Source organism: Struthio camelus, chromosome 1 (genome assembly GCF_040807025.1).
Source record: "Struthio camelus isolate bStrCam1 chromosome 1, bStrCam1.hap1, whole genome shotgun sequence".
NCBI classification, from domain to species: domain Eukaryota; kingdom Metazoa; phylum Chordata; class Aves; order Struthioniformes; family Struthionidae; genus Struthio; species Struthio camelus.
The window spans coordinates 98,499,888-98,524,119 of NC_090942.1; the positions used below are offsets into that span (position 1 = coordinate 98,499,888).

The 24,232-nt window shown below is 42.8% G+C and overlaps 1 protein-coding gene across 2 annotated transcripts; it reads left to right on the forward strand.

Annotated features, from left to right (window-relative positions):
• Positions 1 to 1,011: 1,011 nt before the first annotated feature.
• Positions 1,012 to 23,425, forward strand: TMEM45A (transmembrane protein 45A). 2 transcript variants are annotated; one of them, XM_009675126.2, is made up of 6 exons: positions 1,012 to 1,371; positions 12,522 to 12,732; positions 15,185 to 15,397; positions 16,058 to 16,242; positions 18,476 to 18,621; positions 19,448 to 23,425. In XM_009675126.2, exons 2-6 carry the CDS (start codon positions 12,543 to 12,545, stop codon positions 19,539 to 19,541), a joined length of 828 nt encoding a protein of 275 aa, XP_009673421.1. In that variant the 5' UTR covers positions 1,012 to 1,371; positions 12,522 to 12,542; the 3' UTR covers positions 19,542 to 23,425. The 2 variants fall into 2 exon arrangements, with proteins under 2 accessions (XP_009673421.1, XP_009673422.1); XM_009675127.2 differs by having other exon boundaries at positions 1,240 to 1,371; positions 15,311 to 15,397.
• Positions 23,426 to 24,232: the final 807 nt, after the last annotated feature.

Here is a 24,232-nt window from a genome sequence, read left to right on the forward strand (position 1 = left end):
TGGAAAATATTAATTAGCTTTTTCTCTATACTCATTACATCTCCCAACCTGCAAAGGCATCTGCTTGCCAGCTACAAAGTGCATTTGCTATAGTACTATCTGTCTGACAGTGAACGTGTAACTGTATAGGAAAGAGACAGGCACGGACATAGCTGTCTGAGGAGATAACTAAAGGTACAGCACACCAAACAGGCACCCTACATCCAAGTTTTAATCCCATGTGGAGTTAATTTCACTCACACGTTTCTTAAAGCAGAACGGCTTTGGCTTCTGAGAGGCACAGACTTTAAATTAGGGGACTAGGAGGGTTCTCCAAATTTAGTCCCAGTAATGGCTCACTGGTGGGCAGAGGAGGTAAACTTGGCATCAAAGGCTATCCCAAGGGCTACAGGAGGAGCTAGGCACCGCTTGAGGCTGACGGGGGAGGAAAGGGCGAGGGAGACTTCCGATGAAGTTTAAACAGACCTTCACAACCTGTTGATCACAACTTCCTGGCAAACACCTTGAAGGAGGATTCTTCTGTAGCTAAGATTTGAGGATTGGGTTGGTATCCTCTGGGGGCTCACAAAACAGAGGCAGCGCAGTATAAGATGCTTTTGACTATACTGTGAATGATTCAGTAGTGTTACTAACACTGTTTACTATGGTATGACATTTGCAAATAAAACTGTGGCTTCACCATTTCAATTTTATTTTTAGACATTCTTCTTTTGGGTTCAGGGCTCTGCCATACATTCCTGTGAAATTACAGGAATTGCAGTGATGAGTGCCTATTTCTGGACAGAATATCACGATCTTCAGAAAAAAAAAGCCTCTGTTACACAGCAGTGATCAAAGGAGGGTTTGTGTGCTCGAAAGTTGCTCTACTTTTTTCCAAGTCTCAGCCTTTTACTAGAATGGCTGATCCAGTGAAAGCTCTTACCTCTGCCTGTGAACACCACCGTGTTTGTCATTGGACCGCCACGACAGCATCGCTGGCTGCACAACTTTGCTTTTCCTGGAAAGCTCAGCAAAGCGGGGAGGGGACAGACAGCAGGCAGGCAGTAACTCCAGCCGACAGCTGATTTTCCCAAAGCCCCTTTCACTTCGCTTTGCCCTGCGTCCCGCCGGCGGGGCGAGGCCAGCCGGGGGGAGGAAACGCCTGCCATAGCCGGGGGCCACTGGGGGAACATCTGGGCGGCAGCAGTGCAACATCTGGGCAGCAGCAGCAGCGGCAGCGGTGGTGCATCCCGCGGCAGCCACAGCTGGAGGCAGCTTGCCCGGGGCAGTGACGCCAGCAGCTCGGCCAGCCTCGGTGCAAGCCTCAAGGGGGAAAGCAGGAGGAAGGGGCTGTGAGGAGCCAGGAGACTGCAAGGAAGCGGGCCGGGACAGGTAAGGGGGCTTTGGCTCTTTTTAACCCTGGGTAGGAGGAAGGGGGACTTTCTCCCCAGCGGCTGTGTGGTCGCTGCGGTGTCAGCCCATCTCCACGGCCCCTGCAAAGGCGCCTCCAGAAGGCGATGGGGACGCCTGTTTCACGGAGGTGCTGCTGCTAGCGCTTGCTCTGGGTAACTTGTCTGACCACAGCGAAGGCGATCGCCCATAAATATGTGTAGCGCTGAACGTAACCTTGCTGTGACCGTGAATTTGTGGTGGAAACAGTTTTAAGATCCTCAGATGTCTGGGGACACAAACATGTCGGTCCTAACTTGCTCCCTTTGCAGACTTTTTGAGATAAACTCCATGGGTATGGACCTTGAAGTCAGAACTAGCTTTTGAAAAGGCTGCTAGTGTTAGAATACTACTGTCCCCCTTTTGTACGTCCAGATTACCTTACCCCAGGCACGAGAGTTTTTGCAGCAGTGATTCTGAATCATTGAATAGAGGTTTTTTTAAATGTTAGGGATGAGAATAAAACACTCACTTTAGCTGTAAGCTTCTTGCACTGCTTTTTTCCTTCCTCATCTTTGGATGCTTCAAATGGAGAGGTACATCCAACCTTAAACGTCAAGGTAAAATCAACAGAATTTAAATGTAGTCATGTGTGCTTACTAAATAACAGAAACCCTAACATTAGATTATCTCAGTCTCTCTATTTCAAAATAGAATCATCCTTGGAAAAACAGTTAAAGCCCCTGAATATGTTCCATTTTGTTTCAATTTTCAGCCCTAAATTATATTCCGCTCTTGTAACAGTGCTTAGTATTTGACACAGTACCAAACATTTCATTATATTTTTGGTAGCTGACTTTCTGAAATTTCAGAGCTTAGGAACTAAAACATTCAAGTACTAAAAATCAAAGTGTTTATATTTCTTCATTTTAAACTGAAGTTTTTATGATTAGTTTGCATTTACACACCTAGGACTTGCAATTTCTCCAGTACATATAACTTTGTTTGTGTGAAATTGTATTACTGGTTTTGTAGATCTCTTAAGTTATGACACCCCTTGCACCATTTGTAACCATAAGTAGTTTGTCATTTGTAAATGGAATATATGCAATATCTATTTGAGATGAAAAATGGATCATTGACTCCAGATATTTTTTCTGAAGTTCACTCAGATGGCTTTCACCAGTTTTCAGTGTTACTTATGCAGGCTTTTCACATATTTTTTTCTCTACAAATGCAGTCGGGTAAAACAAACAGATTTCTCTCAGTTGTGGAGAATGTAGGTAGAAATAACTGCTGGGGCAGAAAAGTAAAATGAAACTTTAGGAGTGTCTGAAACAATTATGCCAGTGTTTAGGCAAAGTACTCCCTGTTTACTCTTTTTTTTTTTTTTGTGCATTCAATCTGCTTGTACATATCTTCTTACTTAGTACCACAAATGGCCAGTGCAATAGCTCAGAAATGGGCTCAGAATGTTTTTTCAGGCCTAAGGCATAAATCAGTCAAGACTTTTCACTGTCAAAACTCCTGTCATTTCAACTGGCTGATAATCTGTTTGTTAGATGCAACCAAACACTCTAAAGTTCACTTGCAGTAGGCAGCAGTAGTCTTTTAGATCTTCTCTTCCCAGGTACTTACTGAGCAAGGCAAGTTACTAAGACTAGGGATTATAAAGAATTAAACATTATTTTTGAAGGAGCCTAGTTTTCAAACCGAGTGGCACATTGGAGTGGCAGTCCTGTTTTATTGTGCTTCACAAGGCAGACCTTGAGTTCTGGCGCTGCTTTTTCCACCAAAAAGATAAAAACAGAGTCTCAAGTCCTTTTAATCAAATTATGCCTAAATCACAGCCTTCTATAACATTTTTGTGCTCTTTTAGTAGAATTCCTAAAACTATTTCTCTACATGACCTTGCATTTGAGACATTTCTATGATATAGAGTGTAGCATCTGTAATGTCAATCATTTTAGAAGAGTATACAGCCTCTGGCTTGCAGATGCTCGTCTAATTGAAGTAAAAAGCTCCTATTCCATAGCAATATTCTTGCTCATTTCATTAGGAATCCTGTCTGTCGAGGGGCAGCCAAACTGATGCTGCTGGCACTGGAGCCCGCTGTTATGGAGGACTCCTCATTTTTGGCTAATGTTACATTAGGTCTAGCTGATCCCCATCTCATGAGCAAAAGGGGAACTATAAAGAGGAAATATACCCGTTTCTCAGGTGCATTTTGATTTTTCTAGTTGGGCTAACTTCATCTATTATCAATGTTATCAATCGCCTTTCCAGCACCTTCTCACGTATTCGTTCATCTTTATCTCCTGGCCCATTCATCTTTCTGCTGTTGAAAATGTGTTTCCTCCAAGCAGTACGTGGTACATGCAGTGCATTTTAGAGCCCTTGTGACAAGCAGTGCATTGAGCACCCTGACTTCAACAAACATACCTTGAGGAAAAGATTTCCAGATAAAAAGGCAAGTGTGTCAAGGCAAAGCTCTGGGTACAAATCCTGCAGCTGTACCTGCCACTACTTAAATGCTTCAACCGACTTTCTACTCCGTTGCATGGATGTATGGCAGCTACTTTTAAGAAAGCCTTCTTTCTTTCATTTTTCTTCTTATTGCAACACAATGTTGCAAGCCCCAAGCACTCAAATATCATTGGTTACAGCACCCAAATCCATGAGATGTAAACATGTATTTTGAGTCACTTTATTTGCCTTTTCATCTAGAGCACTTAGGGCTCATACTACCTAACTGTACTCCACAGATAGATGGCCTGGCTGAAGGCGGAGTATCACTTAATCAAATCACTTCAGAAAACAGAGGTTCAAGAAAAAGAGGCTGGATCTCACAGGAGTCAGCAAAATGAAGCACAGGCTCTCACAAGAAGCCAGTATGTCGGGCTTGTGTGCCTAATCCTCTTTCTGGTGTCCAGTCTCCTTCCTACCGGGTGACTGTAGAAGTTCAGCTCTTACAGGTGTTACCTGCTTGTTGTTCAGTTATGAGCTGTTACGAGCATCACCTGGTATAACTGAGCTGGTTTGTAATGTTTTTGTAAGAAAACTGAGGTCTTCCTATGACCATTGTCAAAAACAAATACATGAATGCATTTGCATTTGTTGAAACTAGTTCCTTTCCCGTTTTGTCAGCTTGATGCTATCCTGAAGTTGCAAACTTCACATCCACGGCAGAGCATGACGCTTCTGCTTATCAGATGTTGTTAGTGCCTGGGGATTCTTTAAAATAGGGTCTTTTTTGTAATATTCCGTTTTTTGTCCAAAGGCAGCTCAACATCCAGGATGCTACAAAGTGAAATGAAATCTTAATACCTTTTCTGTACAGCAACTGGTTGTTACAATAAGGGAACAACCCTTGCAACTGAAGAATTATTGTTCATACTAAGATCAGCAAGCCCTGTGCTTCAGCAGTACCTGAAAACTCGTCCTTCTCCAAGAATAGAGCTCCTCAGCGTTATTTTTCAGACCTGTCTACTTTGCAGTTGGAAAATACCATTTTAGGCTAAAGTTTCCTTAGTTTCCTATTTTTTGGCTTGCGTCTTTTTGTCCTCTTGTCTTCCTGAAGTATTTGGAAACATAAATAACAATTGCAGCAACTTCTAACATCCTGTAAAGGGCTAAGCGTTAAATGCAGGATTTTTCACAGTGGTCATTTGTACTTATTAGAAATATTTGTCCTACCTTTTTTATAGGAGCAGTCCTGTCAGGTTCACTACCTTATTAGGTTGTATTAGATGCTGACTGTATTGTTAAGCAGTTGGAAGAGGAATTCCATGAAAGCTAACAGAAACCAAGTCATGCTTTCTTTCATCACCTCTCCGGAGCTGGGCTTTGGGTTCTAAATCGTCAACTGAGATTACAAACTTTTGCTCTCTTGATGTTTTTCTCGCCTCTCTATCAGTAAGCAGAGAACAGTGATGTAAGCACACTTGGAACTACAGGGAGGGATTGTACCTTACCAACTGGCTGAGGCCACTCAGGGAGCATGCTCCTCACAGATGGCGCGACTTCTGCTTGGCCGTGGTTCTTCAGGCCTAGGATCCTGCAGAGGTTGTTCAGCGAAGTGACTTTGGATGTTTTAGAGACGATAAAGATGATAAGAAGAACTGACTTCTTATCAGAGAGGGAGAATATGAGAATATCAGCAGCTGGCACAATTCAGGTTAAAATCATGAAACAGTAAGTATGCTACTTGAATCCAGCACCTGGTGGACTGGAAAGAGGAGCTGACCTCCAATGTGAGTGAAGGGCTTCCAGGGCACTGCAGTATGGTGTAGCAGCACGTCCTTCCACTGTGCCATTTTTCTGGCTGTACTCAGCTGCTGCCCTGCACAATCACAAATGTGCTCTGCAGCGTTCAGCAGGAGCTAGCATCTGCTGCGTTGCCGGGAACCGCTCGCTGGCAGCATCTTGCTTTGAGGGCAGCAGTTCCTGCTGTGTCCTCTGTGGGCAAGGAAACTGCTGCTTTGACCCAGGGGCATTTGGAAGGTCACCCTCCGGGAGGCAGGGGCTACTGCTGAGTCCCTGCACACAGGGAAGTGGCTGCAGTGGCTGTGGTCAAACATACGCCTGTAGGAGGTGGCATTCTTATACCTGCAATAATTTAGTTACCTCTGCCTTGCCGTTATTATTATTCCCGTTATTTCAAGCAGTGCTAGCAAATAGCAGGTTATATGACCAATAAACAAGCTGAGCTTCTTTCGTAGGAAAAATGACTCCTATGTATCCCATGCAATTACAAAGTTGAATCTGGTTTTTTTTGTTGTTGTTGTTTGTTGTTGAACTTCTGGTGATGTGAATAAAAGGTTCCAAATTGGCAGTCCTGGAGACTAAAGATTTCATATCCACGGAGCAGCAGCTGCTCTGATATTGAGAGCCAATAGTAAGATTGTTATGGAGTGTTTGTTGTCCCTGGATAACCCCTGGAGACAGCCTGCTGTAATATGGGAGCAGAAGCAGAGTCAGTAGATGCACAGAGAAAGGGAAATGACATCCGCAAAACTGAGGGTCACTAGCGGTGAAAAAACACAGCAAGGAGCTCTCTGAGGCGTGAGAAGGACTTGGAAGCATGAGAATCTCAGAAGCTGTTGACAGCTGGAAGGTACTGAAAAAAGTAAAAAGAATAGCTAAGGTTGTGAGCCTGAACTCAGCAGTATAAGGGATGGTATCCTGGATTTCCTCCTTTCGAAGATCAGTATGTAGACTTCTAGTCATTAGTCCTCTGGGATTTTTGTTTTTCATCCCTGTCTTGTAGGCCTGAAGATTTCAGCAAGGAGTGACTTTCTCTCTTGCAGTCTTGGGAGATGCTTATTCATGACAGCTCTTTTTTGGATCTAAAATTCTTTATCTCCCATATCCTTAGGCCAAGAATATCAAGGCTGTACTGTAATTTTTTAGCATTTCAAGAAGCCTTGCATCCTGTTTTCATTAGCATATACAATACCTAGTTTCAGTTTAATTCAGAAGTAGCTACAGATGCCAGCTGAGTATTTCCTTAACACCGAGGCAGTGAACTCCTCCAGTAACGTGGACGGTAGTTGCTCAAACTCATGGGGTTGTAGCTGCTCTTTCAGTCTTGACATGAGATCATTTTCGCATTTTGTGAACAAAGTCGTTACGTAAGATGTTGTTTTTCAGATATGTTCAGCATGGCTCTCTGTGATGTTTACAATTCCATGACTGCAGGGTAAAAGGCACTTGAATTGTGAATACATCTTTAAGTGCAAATATGAAACTTTGGTATTTAAGTAAACTTGTCTTTGACTTTCTTCACCTCAGATGCATTGAGCTGTACTGAATTTAAATTTTCAGTAGAAGCTGTATGATCACAACTTGTGCACTGATAAGAAAGCACGTACAAATGTGTTATTTCCTCCTTTTAACTGTGCTCATTATTCTTACTGGCATGATGATGGATTGCTGTGGGTGTTACCGATAAATAAACATTGTGTAGCAAATACTACAAACTCCACAGTGTTATTTCCTAACCTAAACATATAGGAGAAAAATGCCACTTTATTTTTACCATTGCAGTAACTTTGCAAACGTTGACCCTTCGGTTTTAATTTCTGCTATGCAGTTCTGCAGCAGAAACTAATGCAGAAGAGTGAGTTTGTGGTCTCATAACTTGTATCATTTTTGGAAAAAGGCAAAAATGTTTCTGGTTGACTGTCCTCTTTAACATCCTCCAGGGCTTGATAAACACAGGAAATTACCAGGCATACTGATGTGACAGAAGAATGTACATGGAAAAGGAACTATGTGCTATAGGGCTAGTTCTGACCGAACAACTGTTTGTATCCTGAGCCAGTACAGGGGAAGTTGCCTTAGTCTCTAACCTTCTTCTGAAGGGAGAAGGAAAGGAAACTCATTTAATTCCTTGAAAATTGATTGACAAGCTGTCTGAATAACCAGGTGGTGCAGCGAGTTTCTCCACACAACTCGCCCCTCGTTGCCTTAGTCCCCACCTTGACAGCCTCAAGGGAGCGTGAATCAAACCAGTAAAAGTTATGCAATCACCCTCGCAAAGAACCCCTAAGACTCTTCAATCAGTCATGTAAGGCTGTTCCTGATCTTCCTTTCACTCTTCTGCCCGTGTCAGTGAGAGAATTTTCGGGCGAAAAAGGTAACTTTTCTTCATGCATACAGCAAGGTAGGCCTTTCCTTGCACGCTCACTGGGAAACTGCACGGGCTCGTCCCCTCCCTTCCCACCTTATCCCCGGATTCCCGCCTGCCGCCGGCGTGTGAGACGCAGCCCGCCCGGAGGAACGACCCTCGGAGGCGCGCAAAGCACTGTTGTTACACGGCAAATTTGGGGGCTGCTGTCGGCGAGCTATGTTTGGTTGGCAAAGCGTCGTGTGTAAAGACACCCTAACACCACCAGCAAGCTTGCCGATTGCTGTAAAAAGCTAAACCCTGCAGCATTTTCCGTCCGTACGCGCTCGCGTTGACGAGTAGCTGTGAATTACTCCCAGTCCTTACTCCGGTCAGGTGCAGAAACGTTACCTTAGTACTTAAAATTTGCAAACGATTTGGACCATCGATATTATGGCCGCTGTTAATGTTACTTACCTTTTCCTCCTCCTCCAGCAGCCCTTTTCCAGCTCGCCCTGGGCCCCGGGGGGGCGCAGCAGGGCAGCAGGTCCCATCCTCAGGGCAAAAGAAAGGTAGATTAATTGGGGAAAGCCGAACGGCAGTCGGGGTACGGACCCGGGCCCCCCTGCGGCATCGTTCGGGGCGGCGAGGGGCACGCGGCGAGGCCTGGGGTCGTGCTGGTTAGAGCCGGCTGGTGATGGCAGCCCGCCCTCCCGGCGTGCCCCACGCCTGCCCCGAGGGCTGGGTGACGGCTGGGGCAGCGGCAGGGTCCGGCGGCAGCCCCTGGCGTGGCGAGGGGGCAGCCGGGGAGCCCGGTCGGGGCAGCGGGGATGGGCACCCCCGTGGCGCTGCTCGGGGCCGGCTTGGCAGGGGCCGGAGCTAAAATGGCGCCTCCAGCGCCGGGAGGGGCCCTGCCTCGGGGCGAGGAGGAAACCAAACTCCATCAAAGGGCTCAAAACTGCTCCAAGGGCTCAAAAACTGTAGTGGGCAGCAGCCCCCTTCCACCCTGGCAGAAATAAACTCCTTGGCCTGCCGGCTGTCCCCCCTCCCCGGGGCTGAGCTGGGCCAGGCAGCACGGGGAGGCGGCAGCCATTTTGACGAAGGGAAATTTCGCCCGTGTGGGGAATCTTACGCAGTTTGGAGGGTAGCCGCGTCGCGACCCTTTGGGCCCGTTTGCTCAGCGCTTAACGTCTCATTCGCCCGGTTGCTTTCCCGAGCTGAGCGTGTCGAGGTTTAATGTCGCCCCGGTCTGCCGCGACCTGTGGGTGACTGAACCGAGGCGCGTTTCGAGGGGAAGCGTGCAAACGCACACCAGCGTTTTTGAGGTGGGCTCAGACCGAAGCTTATGCTCCCTCAAACTAGTAGCGCTTGATTGCATTGCTTAGAGGGGCAAGGTGTCCACTTTTTTCCGGCTTCTCTGTTTACATTACCTATTTTCTTCTCCTTTTCTTCCCTCCCCCTCCCCTTGTTTTGCAAGAGCAGCAATAGTTTTAAACAGACTATCTTGGCGGATCACCCTGTTTTAGGGGCCGACAAATTTTGCAGCGCCCGAGCCCTGAATAACCCGTACGTGAGCTTACAGATTGAGATTTGCTTTTAAGTCCCGTGGGTTGCACGCTGCAAGTTGCAGTAACGCCCTGATCTCCACCTGCATCGGACGGCACTGCTGCTCTCCTCCTAGCGGTGGGCTTTGCATGGCTCTCATTTACCTTTCTAATCCAGCGCCTTGCTTTGATGTGCGATACGGGGTAAGTCTTTTCAGCTGGAGTGCTGCGGACCGGCGGGGAATGACAAAGTATCTAATGAATAAAGTCTTTCTAGTGAATGGTGGTCAGCGAGATCAAACGTAGGGTGAGGACAGACCCACTCGCCCCTCCCTCCTTCTTTCTTTAATGCAAAGAAAGACAAAATTAGCATCGCTCTAAAAAGACAGCTGGGCCAGTCAGGCCGGCAGGTTTTAGAAGAAACAGAAATTAAGGCTTTGGAAAAAAAGAAAGAATTTCAAAGTTTGAAGCCCAAGCACCTTCAGGAGACTCAGACTTCCGCTCCTGTCACTATTGCCCTTTTCTGAGGCAAACGAGGGCCTTGTGATTACTGGCAGTGATGCACAAACAAGGATCAAAATCCTTGAAATAATAAAGGTGTGCTAAAAAGATGCAACGCTTCCAAGATACAGCTGAGGCCAGGCTTAAAGTGTGGGGCTGAGTCCCCAGAGCACGCAGCCGGGAACCAGGTTAGGCTGTAGGCTGCTCGGGAACGAGCAGCACTTTCTCCACTTGCAAGCAGCAAACAAAATATCCAGGTATATACTCAGCCGGACTCACTTTTTGCTCAACCCCCTTGCTTTTTTTTCTCACCAAGAGAAAAGTGGTGTGGAGGAGTCTTCCCCCACAAGGCAGAAGCCCCGAATGGAGGGGTTTCTGTTTCACAAAAATAAGTAACCGCGCACCCCTCGTCACCCTTCTGTGTGGGTTTCCTGCACCCTGGATGTTTTCGGATGTCACGCTTGGCTATTACAAAGCCGTGCTCAGGCCAGCTGGTTACCTGGGCCTTGTCCAATGTATTCTTAATGCATTGCCTGCCCTACAAGTTTATAGCTAAGCCTATAAGCTAAACTATATAAGTTTTTGAGCAGAAATGTCTTAGAGCGTGTGTGTGCAAAGGAGGGTGGGGAGGTAGACCTGGTGGCCCCCTGAGGCTGACAGGGCACTGCTTCCCTGGGGCTCTAGCACGAGCTCTCGGCCAGGGGTTGCCACCCTTCCTCAGGCTGTGTGCAGCCAGGCTTACGGTCCCTTTTCCAAACTTGAATATGTAGATACAAGCATTAGCAATACCACTTAAGACAGAAGAAGAAATGGGCTTGCTTTGGCAACCGGTGTCATGTATCCCGTTTCTTGTAATTCAGTAATAATTTCCTAGAAATGAGCTAGGAGGTGTTTTACCCCGAGGGGTAGCTTTTAAAGCTCATCCCACTGCAGGGCTCTGAGGGATGTGGCAGAGCCAGCTGCAGTGATTTGATGCCCCCCGGTAGCTACCAGCCTTGCCGGAGGCTTTGGGGCTGCAGCGGGCGTGCTGGGTGCAGAGCCCACAGCCCAGCATGGCAGTTTAAACAAATATGCAGGAATGTGTGCGCGACCCAGCGTTTATATGGGGAGAAATCAGTCCTGGAAGAGGGTGGCACAGACACCTAGGGGTAGGAACCCCTTCAACAGCTGGATGTACAGCAGCCTGAGCGCTTAAATCCTTCCTTTTTTCACTCGTGAGCAGTCGTCTTTTTTTTTTTTTTCTCCTTTGTGGCTATGTAGGTCACCTCTCCTCACGCAGTTAGGGAATAATCTTATGGCAACTTTAGAACCTGTGTATGTGGAAAAGTTTCTCTTTAAAGAAAAAAAAAAAAAAAGAAAAAGCTTTCAGTGGAGTTTAGCCTCCAGGAACAGGAGAGGGCTAGTGCTACGTGACCAGCCAGCATTACGTGAACCATCTGCAAGTACTCCATGGCCCACAAACCACAGTTGAAAACTTCTTGTGCAGAGCTGGGAAACACTTACTTAAAAGAAAAATATACCGGAGCCTCCATATTCTCTTAATAACCAGATGGCTCCAGTATACGGTGGTGCTTGGATTTTTAAGTTAGCAACAGTAATAACAGAAAGTTCAGACTGTTAATGCTTTGAAAGTGGTTGTCCTTGATTATGTATCGTCTGCGCAAGGATTTTATGTGCTTTGGGTCATGATGCACAATACCTCAGTTTCTACTAGCTTAAAAAAAAACTGCAGTCAAATGTTTGAACTGTAATTTTAACTGAGAAGCTACTGGAGCTAGCTTAATTCTCCTAGCAGCTGGGAATTTCAGGCTGATGACTACATGATCAGGCACAGCTATTAAATGACTGCATAACACTGGCCAAATAATAAGCGTATTAGCATACTTCAGTGTAAAATGGGGATAATACGCATCTAGTCGCAGGTTCATAATTCACTATCAAATGTTGAGAACTACTGGATGTTCATAAATCACACTGAGACACCTGGCTTGATAGGCAAATTATAGTTCGTTAGTGAACACTAACAAACCCGTTACCCGTTGTATCCATGTGCAATTAATTTTTTGTTCAATCAGCTATTGTCCTGATATTTGTTTGCCATTTAAAGAAACATGTAACACCCTGAAGGTGGAAGAACTCAATTTTGAGTATTCATGTTCTCTCTGCTGCTAGTGCAATTTCAACAGCATGACATAGTGTGCTACACCTTTTTTTCTCTTAACTTGTCAGCTGCAAGCTTGGCATTTCAGGTCAACTGTTTTGCAGTCGGGTGACTTATTTGTGTTCTGCAAATCTAAGAAACTTAGGAGAGCAGCTGGGTGTTTTGAACAGCATTTGAACAGAAAATTAGTACCTAAACTCTATTCACTTTCAAATAAAGTGTGAGGGTTTGATTCAGATATGCTCTTTCGATCTATGCAGGGTGAGACTTTCAAATGATGTCCAATGGGATTCTCCCAGCATTCCAATAATCAGTTTGCATTTTTGTTTACCTTCAGGTTATTGCATAGTAGAAAAGCATGGGCAATTTCAAAGGTCATGCGCTCCCTGGAAGCTTTTTCCTTCTTTTTGGATTGTGGTGGTCAGTGAAGTATCCGCTGAAGTACGTCTGTCGAAAAAACAAGAATGCTTGCTACCTTGGCTCCAGGGCAGGATTTCAGCGCCTGGAATTTGTTGAGGGGATCATCAAAGCTGTCTTTGCCCTGATTGGTAAGTTAGATGCCTTCCTGAGGAAAAAAAATAAAAAGGCAAAGCACTGTGCCTTTTCATACTTCTTCTGAAAGCTTGTTTTCTGATAAAACGTATCCAGTTCTGATTAATTTTTTAAATTAGTGTTGCAAGAAGCATAGTGTTATGAACCATTACAGTAAAATTTCCCCATTCTTTTCTATCTTCAGTTCAAGAGAGGATGCCGTTCTGAAGCAATGCTTTAGATGGATACAAGCTGTTGGGCTCAATAAACAAAACTGTAGGGGGAGACCTGGTATGTTTTGATGGACATGGAGGTCAGACTCAGTGCTTTACTTAATTCCTCTTGACCTTTGAACACTAAGAATCTAAGAACTACTGATGCTACTATTGTTAATTATATACTTATGATTGCAACACAGTCTCCATGTATAGCACTGTTTTGGAGCTTCTTTACAGTCTCCTTGCTGCTTCACAGATGCTCCATTTGAATGTTCATACACTGTGTCCTACTTTGGGGGGGAGATGTGTTATTTGGCTAAAGGGCTCTCACATGCAAACTGTTAGCATTGCTTAGCTGTTTTGATTCTAACAGACTCAGCCCACTGCCTTGAATGGTTTCTGAAGGCCTGCTGGCTTTCAGATGTTGGTAGTCTTCACTGAGTTATTGATCAAATAGGTAAATGCAGGTGCTTTTTTCATTAATGGCCCTCGAAAAGTAAAAATATTCGCAAGAAAGCACTGAACTCCAGACCCGATCGCTGCAGAATTGTTACGAAGCGGGGGACTGTTTTGCATTCTGTTATGGACTGGCCTGGATATAAACTCAGGGAGATGGCTTAGTGAGCTGTGCAGTTGATCGGAAATGCCTCCATCTTCTTTAAATTCCTGCATGGTATATATTAGCAATTTATCTTTACGGAGTAAGTAAGTAATAGGGGACTGGGTGAGCTCAGCACATGCGGGCCTTAAGTTGAAAAGGATCTTAGTTTTTACGATTAAGATCATATTTTATCTATCTGCTCTTCTTTAAACACTCACAATTCCCTGGTGTCTAACCATGATGCAGATTTTATCCCATAACATTGGGCCAAAATCTTCTTCCTACTTTTCCTTCCCCTCTGGGAGTTGTACCAATTAAGATATAGGAGCAATTAAGTGATGTTGTGGGTACAGTACACAGTTTGATATGCCTTTAAAAATTATTAAAACCTGAATAATACCGCTCATTTTGTGGTATGGGGAAAGACATTTTTTTTACAAATCTCCCAGTGAGTGTCTGGAGATAACTGGGCATTTAAAACAGTAATCCAGTGTTTTTGCTTTCACCCTGAACAAAATAAAGCTATTATTTTAATGCATGGTAATTTCAATTCCAGTCAAAAATGTGGACAGAAAAGCCTGGCAAGGACAAACACTAAAAGCAGCAGCACGAGTAAAAACTGCTGTTTCTGTGTAAGGCAAACTTGAAATAAAGGTGGAAAAACACTGCATTTGTTCTGCAGCATATCTACTTATATAGGGGGATATTGGCACACACTATGTTGAACAATATAATTAACTTTAATGTCTTAAAAGCATAATGTATTTTAAGCACAAACTTCCTTGATCAAATAGAGTATTTAAAAGCAGCTTTCCCTTTTCTGGAATACTGTATTTTGTTAGCAACACAACAAGGGGCCAAGGTAAGGGAAGCAGTAAAGCAGCAATTCAAGTATTAACTCTTTACATATTCTCATGGGTTCTTTAATAAGTGCGCACAGTGGAGGGATTTCCTTTTATGGTTTTATAGGAAAGTTCCCCTTTGAATTAAGAGTTTGAACTATGCCATCCTACATATTGCCGGGGACTGAAATGGTAAATCTTTCGGGGGACTTTAGCATGTGTTAAACTCATGTTTAAACCACTGGAAAAGAGCTGAAAAATGTAGTGAGAGGACTACCACAATAGCAATTGTTTAAAAAGAAAAAAGAAAAGAAAAAGGCAGCACAAAATAGCTGTCTCCATTTGCACTGCTGGAAACTGTAAGATGCACACAGTTCTGCCAGCAGTGGAACCGAAGCCGGGTTTCCTGTGGCTTTCTCCTTTCTGGATTATGTGATGCTTAATATATGCTTGAGCTCCCTCTGTGATCTTTCCCTCGGAACAGAAACTTTGTCTCTCTTCTGGCCACTGCCTATTTTCTTGTAAATGTATAGAAATTTAATATCTTAGAGGCCTCTATTCCTTGTCAGTTCACTTGAATTTGCACAGCACATTAAAAACTTTATTGAGAATGGCAGAATGGGGAGGAAGGGAGCAAAACATCGCAGTCACTCAGAGCAATCCTCAGGAAACGACGCTAAAACCCCAAATGACCAGTATTATTCTACTTTGGGATGTATTGTAGTCTCTATTGCTTGCATAAATACTTATTGTCCGCCTATACCTTAAGCAGGAGGACAACTAGTAATAGGTCTTGTTTCATGTGCAGGAATGGTGGCTGAGCAGTTTGTTCCTGATGGACCTCATCTGAAGTTGTATAATTACGAGGAAAAACACTGGGATCACTTGATGAACTGGCAGCATGCCACCATGTATCTCTTTTATGGCATTTCAGGGTTGGTTGACATTGTGGCTCATGGGACAAATGCGTTGCCAGTGGCCATGGACAGAATGATGCTTTCATTAGCAGTTTTTATAGAAGGTGAGTATACCTCTCTTTGCAGAGATGTCCGTGAAACTCAGAAGGTTTATTTATACTTACAGGCATCACTTTTTTGGCTGGGATTCTCAAAGTAGTGCCCACATTTCTATTGGAGTTGAGCATTTAACTCCCAGAAATGCTTTTGAAAGAAATCGGTCTTGGCCCTCCTTAAACCACTGAGGGCTTGCCTGTGCTGCAGCCCACAAGCACGATCATGCATTGCACAGGTGTTTCTGTGCTACTAGCTAAGGTAGTAACAGAAATCTAGTGAGAGCAGCGACACGAGCCTATTTTGAGTAAGTGCCCGGTAGCTGAGGCATGTACTTCAAATTATGTACTGATATGGTACCCAACTTGTAAGCCAAAAGCCACTGTGAGTGCATTTGCCTGCACTGGAATCGCATGTTGGAAGATGTGACATACTCGATTTACATTTTCTGTACACGCAGTATGTCTCATAGCCTCCCTCTTGTTACGCTGCAGAGACAGATGAATGAGACTTTTTGCTGTCATGTCTTTTAAATTAAAGATGATAAAGCTGTAGCTTCCCATATCATTTCCCAGTCTAAGCTCAAGAGAGGAGATATGGAGGCGTCAGTCTTAAAAAATAACTTGTAATCTGATCACTTAATCTTAAACTGATCATTTAATTTATTTCAGGCTTTCTCTTCTGTTACCATCTTCATGGGAGAGCCATGCTGGATATTCATGTTCATCAGTTATTGTTATTTGCTATCTTTGGAGCTGCTGTTTGCATATTTCTGGAAGTTTTCTTCCGTGGCAGTATTGTACTAGAGATGCTCCGTACAAGCCTCTGCATATTACAAGGCAGCTGGTTCTGGCAGGTGGGTCACTTTTCTGCCTTAGGGCTTTCTTCCTTCACCACTATTAGTCATTTATCCCTTTGCAGATGTTTCACAAGTGATATAGTATGCCCTTTAGACACAGATGGCAAAGAATTCACAGGTAACAACTCACTCTTAATGTCCCTTTAAAGAGATAAAAGTATTTATCATAACCATTTTGCAGATGAAGAAGTCATTTTACTTCTGTTGTCTTTTGTCTGCATCAATAAAAAAGCTAAGGTGGTTTGGCTAAGCTGTCCCTTGCTATAATCATTAAATAATCCCTCTGATCTCTGTACCATCCTGTTCAAAGTTGGCAAGCTAAAAGGCAGTGGTTTTACAGCATCACGTATACACTGTCCTTTACAAAGACAGCCCACACAGCAGTGGGAGTAGTGAGTAAAATGCCCAGCAGACTACAGGAAAGGTGAGGCAAACAACTCATTGACATTGCCACAAAGAGGAATGAAGGTGGAAATTACCTTTCATGTGCTAAACTGGCGGTTTCTCTCCACTTCCTAAAAACGTTTCAACAGTGGCAAACTACATTCAAGAGATGCTCAGGCTCCTGAGCGCCATCAAGGCATTGGGTGACGCAAAGATTCCTAGTTTTACAATGTTCTGGCATTTGAGTGGAAGAAATAACAGCCTAAACTTCAATATTTCAGAGATGTGGCTCATCTGAGATGAGAAAGAACTCATCAAAATGTAGCTGCCATGCCTTATTTCATTTGTGATTCTATTTGATTAATAGGTATTTCATAGCAATCCGTTCTTTACTGTTAGAACAAGATAGAGAATTTCATGAATTGTTGCTGCCTTGTAACAAAGAAATAGGAGTGTTAGTAACTGCATTTGATCTTATAGTGGAGAACTGAGGTCACCCCAGTGATTTTTCTTTCCGGCATGTCTAGACTGGCTTCCCTTTTTTATATGCTGGCCAGACGTGATGAATAAAAACGTTTGCTGTTCTTGAGGAGAACTGGACACTCAGCACCAGATCAAATATTTAAATACTTGCTCTGGCAAGAAGACAGACCTCCTAAACTGCAGTTTTTTTCTGTAAATGAACTCAATAACCTGGTGCTGTAGCACTTAGTGTTTTATTTTCTTGTTTGCAAACTTTTCTTTGGTGACTCAAGAAGCTTTACAATGGAGGAATTAGATGCAATCATTTATTCTTCATTGTCTGTCTAGTCTAATTTTAAAACAAGTAATTTCGTTACCTGACTCCAAAACAGTCCAGTTGCTCCAGAAACAGTGTGTTTTTTGTTTCAAAGTAAAAATTGAAGACCTAAAAATACAAGAGATTTAAGTGTGGCTTTTTTCACGCCTGCATTAGAGTTCAGCTGTATGTGTGATTGAAAACCACATACTTGCTGCAGAATGACAAATTTGTAGAAGGTAATGGAGCTTTTTTCTGCATCATCAATGCTTTCATTCATTGAATTCTCTGCATGTAAATGCAAAATGCGCTCCTCCCCTCCTTCTTCCTCTTCCCCTCTTTCCAGCTCTGAAATTCTCAACTAAATTGCTGAGCATTGACTTTGAAGAGTATTAGACAGTTCAGAGGACTGGTGCTTCTCAAGTCAGAGCCCTGACTAGCCATGGTGGTTAATATCTCCCTGGCTTATAGAGTAGTGTGAGTTTGATCTTCCCCAGCCCTAGAAAACCAGATCACCAGTGTGCATCGCACCAGTTAATAGCCTTGAGTGAGAAAGCTACGTTTTTATGTAATTTCAAAAACTGATCTTTTCCCTGGATTGCCCAGAAGAATAGAGTTACGTTTTGCCTTTGTTTATTAATTTATTGTTTGTCTTCTCAACTATTTAACACATTCCCGGACGCTATTGGGAAGAAGGGAGTCCACATGAAGGGCTGGGCAGGTTTTCTCATTGGTGATGTGTTTGCAGTTCAGACCACACATGGCTGAGGATCAGCCCCTCTCCTTATAGTATGCGATTCTGATTGCTGCAGGACTTGTTGGGCTAATTTGATAATTTTCTGAGCAAAAGCAGAGGACCTCTGGAGCTGGCTCTGCATCTTCAAAGGCATTTCTGCAGCACTGTATAAAACCATCCATCATATCTGAGTGTGACTGCAAAACTGTATTTAATAATAACTGCAGAAATAATCAGCACTATGAGAAAATGAAATGTCTGCCTTGTGATGAGTGGCGTAATATCTGATATGGTATAAATGTCAGGTGATGTTTTCTTTTATTTTGTTACAGATTGGCTTCGTTCTTTACCCTCCAAATGGGAGCCCGGAGTGGAATCAAATGGATCATACTAATATGATGTTCCTGACAATGTGCTATTGCTGGCACTATGCTTTTGCTTTTCTTATACTTGCAGTGAATTACACAATTGTCAGCTGGTAAGCTGCTTGAAACACTAAAACTGTGGAGACTTGTCTGTTTACTCTACCAGGAGATTTATTTTAGAAAGGTTTCACTGACAAATGAAAAGGATTTCACAAAATGATTAACTGTCTTGCAGGATAAAATAAAAATAGATATTGCTAGTTAATGAACATGACTCACTGTTTCAGTAGAAGGGGGAACTAACATACATAAAGTACCGTTCTGCCAGCATAACGCTTCTCACATAAAATGAGCTCTTTTTGATAGCCTTCCACATCTGTAATTGCAAAAGAAGTTAGAAGTAGGAGAGACCTTTTTTCCTACAGCATATTCTCTCTCTGTGTCTGTCTGTACCAATTCCCAGTGACTTAGGCATCAGGTTTCTCCACTTAACTTTGAAGATTATTGCACAGACTTCATGGTTGCTACTTTCCCTTGAACAGACCTAGTTTTTTCATCTCTTTATTTCTAAAAACAGGCCTTTTCCATGTCAGCCAGTGTTAATTCTGACAAAACTCCAGCTGGAGCGTTGGCTGCGTTAGGAAAATGAGCCTGATTCTGCCAGGAGTGATCACTTCCTGTTTGCAGGAGCTTACCAAGCCTTTCCTTGCATGCTTCTCGCTCCTCGTTTCATCCTTACCATTCTAATATCCCTGCTTAATCATGCTTTGGCCATATTTAGTTCTTGTAGTCTTTCTTCATAAACCAATCATTCTAACTGCCTGATAAGATGCAGGAGTTAAATAGGTTATTACCACGTAAAATTGCCAGGTCAGCCTTTCAGTCACTATCTGATTTCTGATATATATGACATCTCTTTTTTTTTTTTTCTTTTCCCAGGGCAGTTCGTTCAAAGATTAAACAGTCCCAGTCCATGGAGATGGGATTACTGAAAACATCTGAACGAGATCAGGAGTCAGAAGATGAAATTTAGTTTGAATGGGGCTTTACTAGTTTGCCCACTCTACTCTTAGGCTAACTGTTACCTCATTTCTAGACTTGTTTACCATCTTATTTATCCTTTATACAACCTGCTATGCAAATATCATCCTTTGGAGTACTGTATACATCTGCACAGTTAGATTTTTATTTGCAGAGGGTAAGCTTGATGTGTGGTGGTTCCAATAATACCTTGCTTATCATGTATTTCAGTGTAAAAACAGATTAATATTAGACAAACTTGGATTAGATGAGGTGACATTACCAAGTCTGTGAGTTAGACTTACGAACAGCTAAGCAAAATGTTTTCCTTCTGCTTTTGAAGGAACTGATAAGATGAACTAACAATTAAGATGTTCAAATAAGTGCTTTTGCTGAACTACTAGTCACTGTGCATAAATAACTGTGCAGACCTTGAAAACAGTAGAACATAGAAAGTGACAGTCTTACAGCTGCCTTGTCCAACACATTTATGTCTTTCCTTGTAGCTTTATGTTAAATGGAAAGGACTACTCACTGCAAGTCCGGTCATCATTTCCTTGAAGAAGAATTTGTAGTTTGGTCATGCTCATTTAGACACTACCAAACTTCTGTAGGAGGACCAAAGAGGAGTATAATAATTAAAAATGACTGGAATTATTCATTCTGGAGCCTAGATGTTCCTGCCTCTTTCCTATCATTTGGCTTTGAAAGGCAGTGAATTGGCTCTATTTCTCCCAGGCGTACTGAGTGACTTTTTTTCTAGAATGGCTGGTGTGTGTCCAGGGGGGCAGCATCTGACCACAAAGGCAGTTTCTTTCCCCAATGTTGTTTCCCTTCCTTCAGTGGAATTTAGTGGAATTCAGCAGAGTTCAGGGAGAGACACAGGATCGGACACAGCACATAATCAGAAGCATAATAAGAATGCTGAACTGGATGAGATGGTGGGTGAGATGGATTTGCACTCTTTCCCAAGTCTCTCCCTAGCAAGTTTTGAGCAGCCTGCGTAATGAGCTGTGTGAGGGCAGATGTTCATAGTAACTGCATGCCCAGCTAATCACAGTAGTGTCTGAATTCAGAAAAGAAAGATTGTTTTTTAGTTGTATTTCTTTTTTCAAATGGACAGACTGATGTCCTGATCCTGCGAAAAACAGGGTGCCCTCCCCTCCAGCGTTCAATGTCACTAGGATGTGCTCCAATCTGAACAGTGCAAAAAAAGGAAGTAAATGATACGTGGCAAAAGACGTGGAAGGTTATGTTGTACATAAGCACACTGCCCCCAAGGGGTGGACGTGTGAAGTATAACTCTAGCTCTAAACGCATCTCTTGAAAGACACGAGAGCGTTTGTTCAGCAACACATACGCTCTATTTCCTAGAGGACGGAGCGCAGAAGGAATGCTGGTGGCAGTGGCCGGTTCTGTATATCCGTCAGTAGTGAGGTGGTTATTCTGGAAAAGTAGCTCCATCTGTTTAGAATACCTCTTGTAAAAATCTCATCTTCTTCTAATTACTTTTGGAAATTTGCTGGTACAGGACAATAAATTCTGTACAAATACTACTAGTTCATCAAGCTTGATACTACAGAAGTATATTTCTCTCGCTATTCTAATATCTGCCTATGCTCCTAAGGGAATGCAGAACTGGACTCCGGTGGACGAACAAGAGTTGCAGGATCTGATCCCTTCACTGTTGAGCTTCATCTGTATTTTTTCAGTGTAAACCAGAAAAATTAGTAGCATAAAATCACTAATTGCAGTAAGCCTATTGCTTAAGAAGATAAGCACAGAAAATAATTTATAGCTCAAAGGGATCCCAAGATTTAGAAAAAAATCAAGGCTGTTTCACCTTGCAAGGAACATAAGCATTCACCTCATTTTTAGGACCCACATACTTTTCTTCTCTTTTTAAAGAGAGCCTTCCTTAGCTGTATGTGCTGCTAATTGCTTAAGTTTTAGAATGTCAGGCTTATCACTGCCTTTCTAAAGGAAGTGAAGTTGTTTATTCTGAGGTAAATCTTAAGAAAGTACTTTGCGCCTCACAGGCAGAATCATTGCAAGTTTCTTCCCTGCTTTTCTGAATAAATATATTTAATACTGCACAAGTATTAAGGTGCTCTATCTCTAAACTAAAGGGATAACTTAACCAGGAGAAAAGTATCTTAATGTGGCTGAGCTTAGAAGACTTCAGTTGGTCTTTTTGTAAAACACTTCACATTTTTGCTAAGTGTCATGAAGTGACACTTGGACCTAGATGTGAGGCTATCTAGATGAACCTAATTCTGAAGTGAGAATAGTTGACTCCCAGACGTTTCTCTGTTTAGAAATGTGCAATGGGAAACGGCAGATGCACAGCCAAAGAAAGATCACCATTTCTCTCAATAATAGTTTGCTCTTCTTTAGTGCCTTTCTCTGAAAGGTCTTGGAGATTTTGGCAAACTTACAAAATCTGTCTCAGGGCAGTCTTGTGAACTAGGTATCAGTATGGGTATTTTTGCAGCTTTGCATCTCAGCTTTACAGTGGTCTTGGTGTAAGCTCTGAAGTAAATGATGCCTCCTTCACTGGGCAAATCTAAGACTTGAGTTTCACTGATGCAGTTCCATTAAAATCAAATTTTCTGTTGGCATAAGTCAGAAGGAAGATCCACTGCAGCAGGGATACGTTGGCCCAATGCAGCGTGCCGTTATACCCAACTGCAGTCTTAAATTCAGGTATAATTCATTGTTCTTCATCACTATTGTCTGTAAGTTTTTTTTAAAGGGCAGAATTTTTTACCCGTTAGCATATTTGAGATACAGAGCTTCTGCTGCGCTGTGAAGTGAAGAAGATTGTTATATATCTAGGAGAACTTGGGGATTATTACAGAAGTTCATCTTAATAAGCCAAAATCAATTGACAAAGTGAACCCCATGGATGAGTTAAATATTTTAATAACTTGAGTGAGCTGTGAATTTGGAGGATGTTTAGCAAATTCTCCTTTTGAAAAAACAGCTTTTTTTAGAACCAAAAAGAGCCAGTACTAGAACTCGATGGCCAGCAAAGAAGTTACCTGCCAGTGTTTCTCTTGTGACCTTCTCAGCCTTGCGATTCTGACTCTCTCCTTAACTGCGCCTGGGCATTATTCCAGCAGTGGTTGTAGGTCTGTATTTTGTTGTGAGAGAACTTGGTTAGGATTCAGCCTGCTGAGAGGTATCATCTGCATCTCCCTATGTCCCCTTTCTGTGAATCTCCTGCCGATTGTCACAGAACTGGAAAAATAAGCCTATCAGACTCACTTTGCTGGCTCTGGTATAACCATGCGTAGCAAGGACACTTATAGAGGACTCCAGTAAGGAAGCTAATACAGTCTGTGGCAAAAAAACGTTAGGATGTACTTCTTACAAGAAGTAACTCTTCATATAAGAGCAGGTGGCACTGTGTTCTTAAGCTTGAAGAAATGCCAGTCAAAACACGTCCTGAAGCCTTAAAGAAACAATAGTTTGGATTTAATTTTTAATGTTTACACTACATGCAGAGTGAAAGTTAAAGTGCTTTTCTCAGCCTAATATATTTTTGGTAGCACAAAAGAAAGAAACAATCCCTTTAAGGAGTGGTCATTTGTTAAGCAGGACATCTGACCCATTCTTTTCAAGCTTTATTCAAAAGAGTTGTCCAGAACACCAAGGTAGCTATTATGGTTAAAAAGGTGTGACCTTTGGTGTTCTGCTAGCGACAGATTTTATTTGGATTTCATGAGTGGATGGAGGTCTGACAAGTTTACAAATGCCACTCAGAAAAAGGTAGCTGCTCTCAAGAAAATTTAAATTATTGTTAAATATTGGTGCCTTTTAAAAAACTATATGGTAGTTAATGATAGACAAGATATGCCTGTAATTTTATTTAAATAAAAATGATTTATTCATCTAAGATGTCTGTCACGTTTTCTGGGGGAAAATGTAATCATATCTGGGGCAGGGTGAGGCGCGGTGGACATGTTACCCTTACGGCCCACCTGGACAACTGAACCAGTTGGGGCAGGAGTTTAGGAAAGGCCAGTTCTGCCTTGACAAATTTCTTTGCTTCTATCATTTTGCTGTCACTTACAATAAAGATGAGAATAACTGTTCTTAAGGCTTGGACAGTAGATCTTCACAGATCCACAAAAGTCATATGCCAGAGGGAAATAGGATCCCAGATTTGGGTCTGTTCTCCTGTTCCATTTACCATGGAGCAGCATGTAAAGGCATGTAAACAGGACTGTATGAACTGTGGATTATTCTATTTTGGCAAGCTTGATGACAGAATTATTTAGAACTGTTTTGACCTATTTAACTTTGCTCTCTTTTCCCTTTAAAGAAGAGAAAACTTTTTCAGCTGTAAGATGAAAATGCATTCTGAAATGGAAACGTTGAAGCGTCCAGAAAAATGTTTGTAATTGCCGTTTTTTTCCTCTCCATATTTATGACCACTTTTACAGATTAAAACTAGGGGACTGTATTTGGCAAAAATTTGCAAGCAGTTTTGGCCTCTCTCAAGCTATGTTTTGGTGGATAAATGTATTATTCATTAAAGATTATAGTCCCGTGGCTTTCTTTCACCGTTCCATGGATTTGATACCACTTTGCTACATATTTTACAAGTGGTGTTTTTTCACGTATAGAGAGCTTCAAGGGGCATGTACGTCCGTGTACATAAGAAAACTTTTAAATTTCTCCACGACTGGGAAAGGA

What these genes read in the sequence shown, in the direction of transcription:
- TMEM45A (XM_009675126.2), top strand. Translation starts at nt 12,543, where the DNA reads ATGGGCAATTTCAAAGGTCATGCGCTCCCTGGAAGCTTTTTCCTTCTT. An exon ending in AGCTGTCTTTGCCCTGATTG is followed by an intron (nt 12,733 to 15,184) that starts GTAAGTTAGATG and finishes TTTCATGTGCAG; the next exon opens with GAATGGTGGCTGAGCAGTTT. An exon ending in ATTAGCAGTTTTTATAGAAG is followed by an intron (nt 15,398 to 16,057) that starts GTGAGTATACCT and finishes AATTTATTTCAG; the next exon opens with GCTTTCTCTTCTGTTACCAT.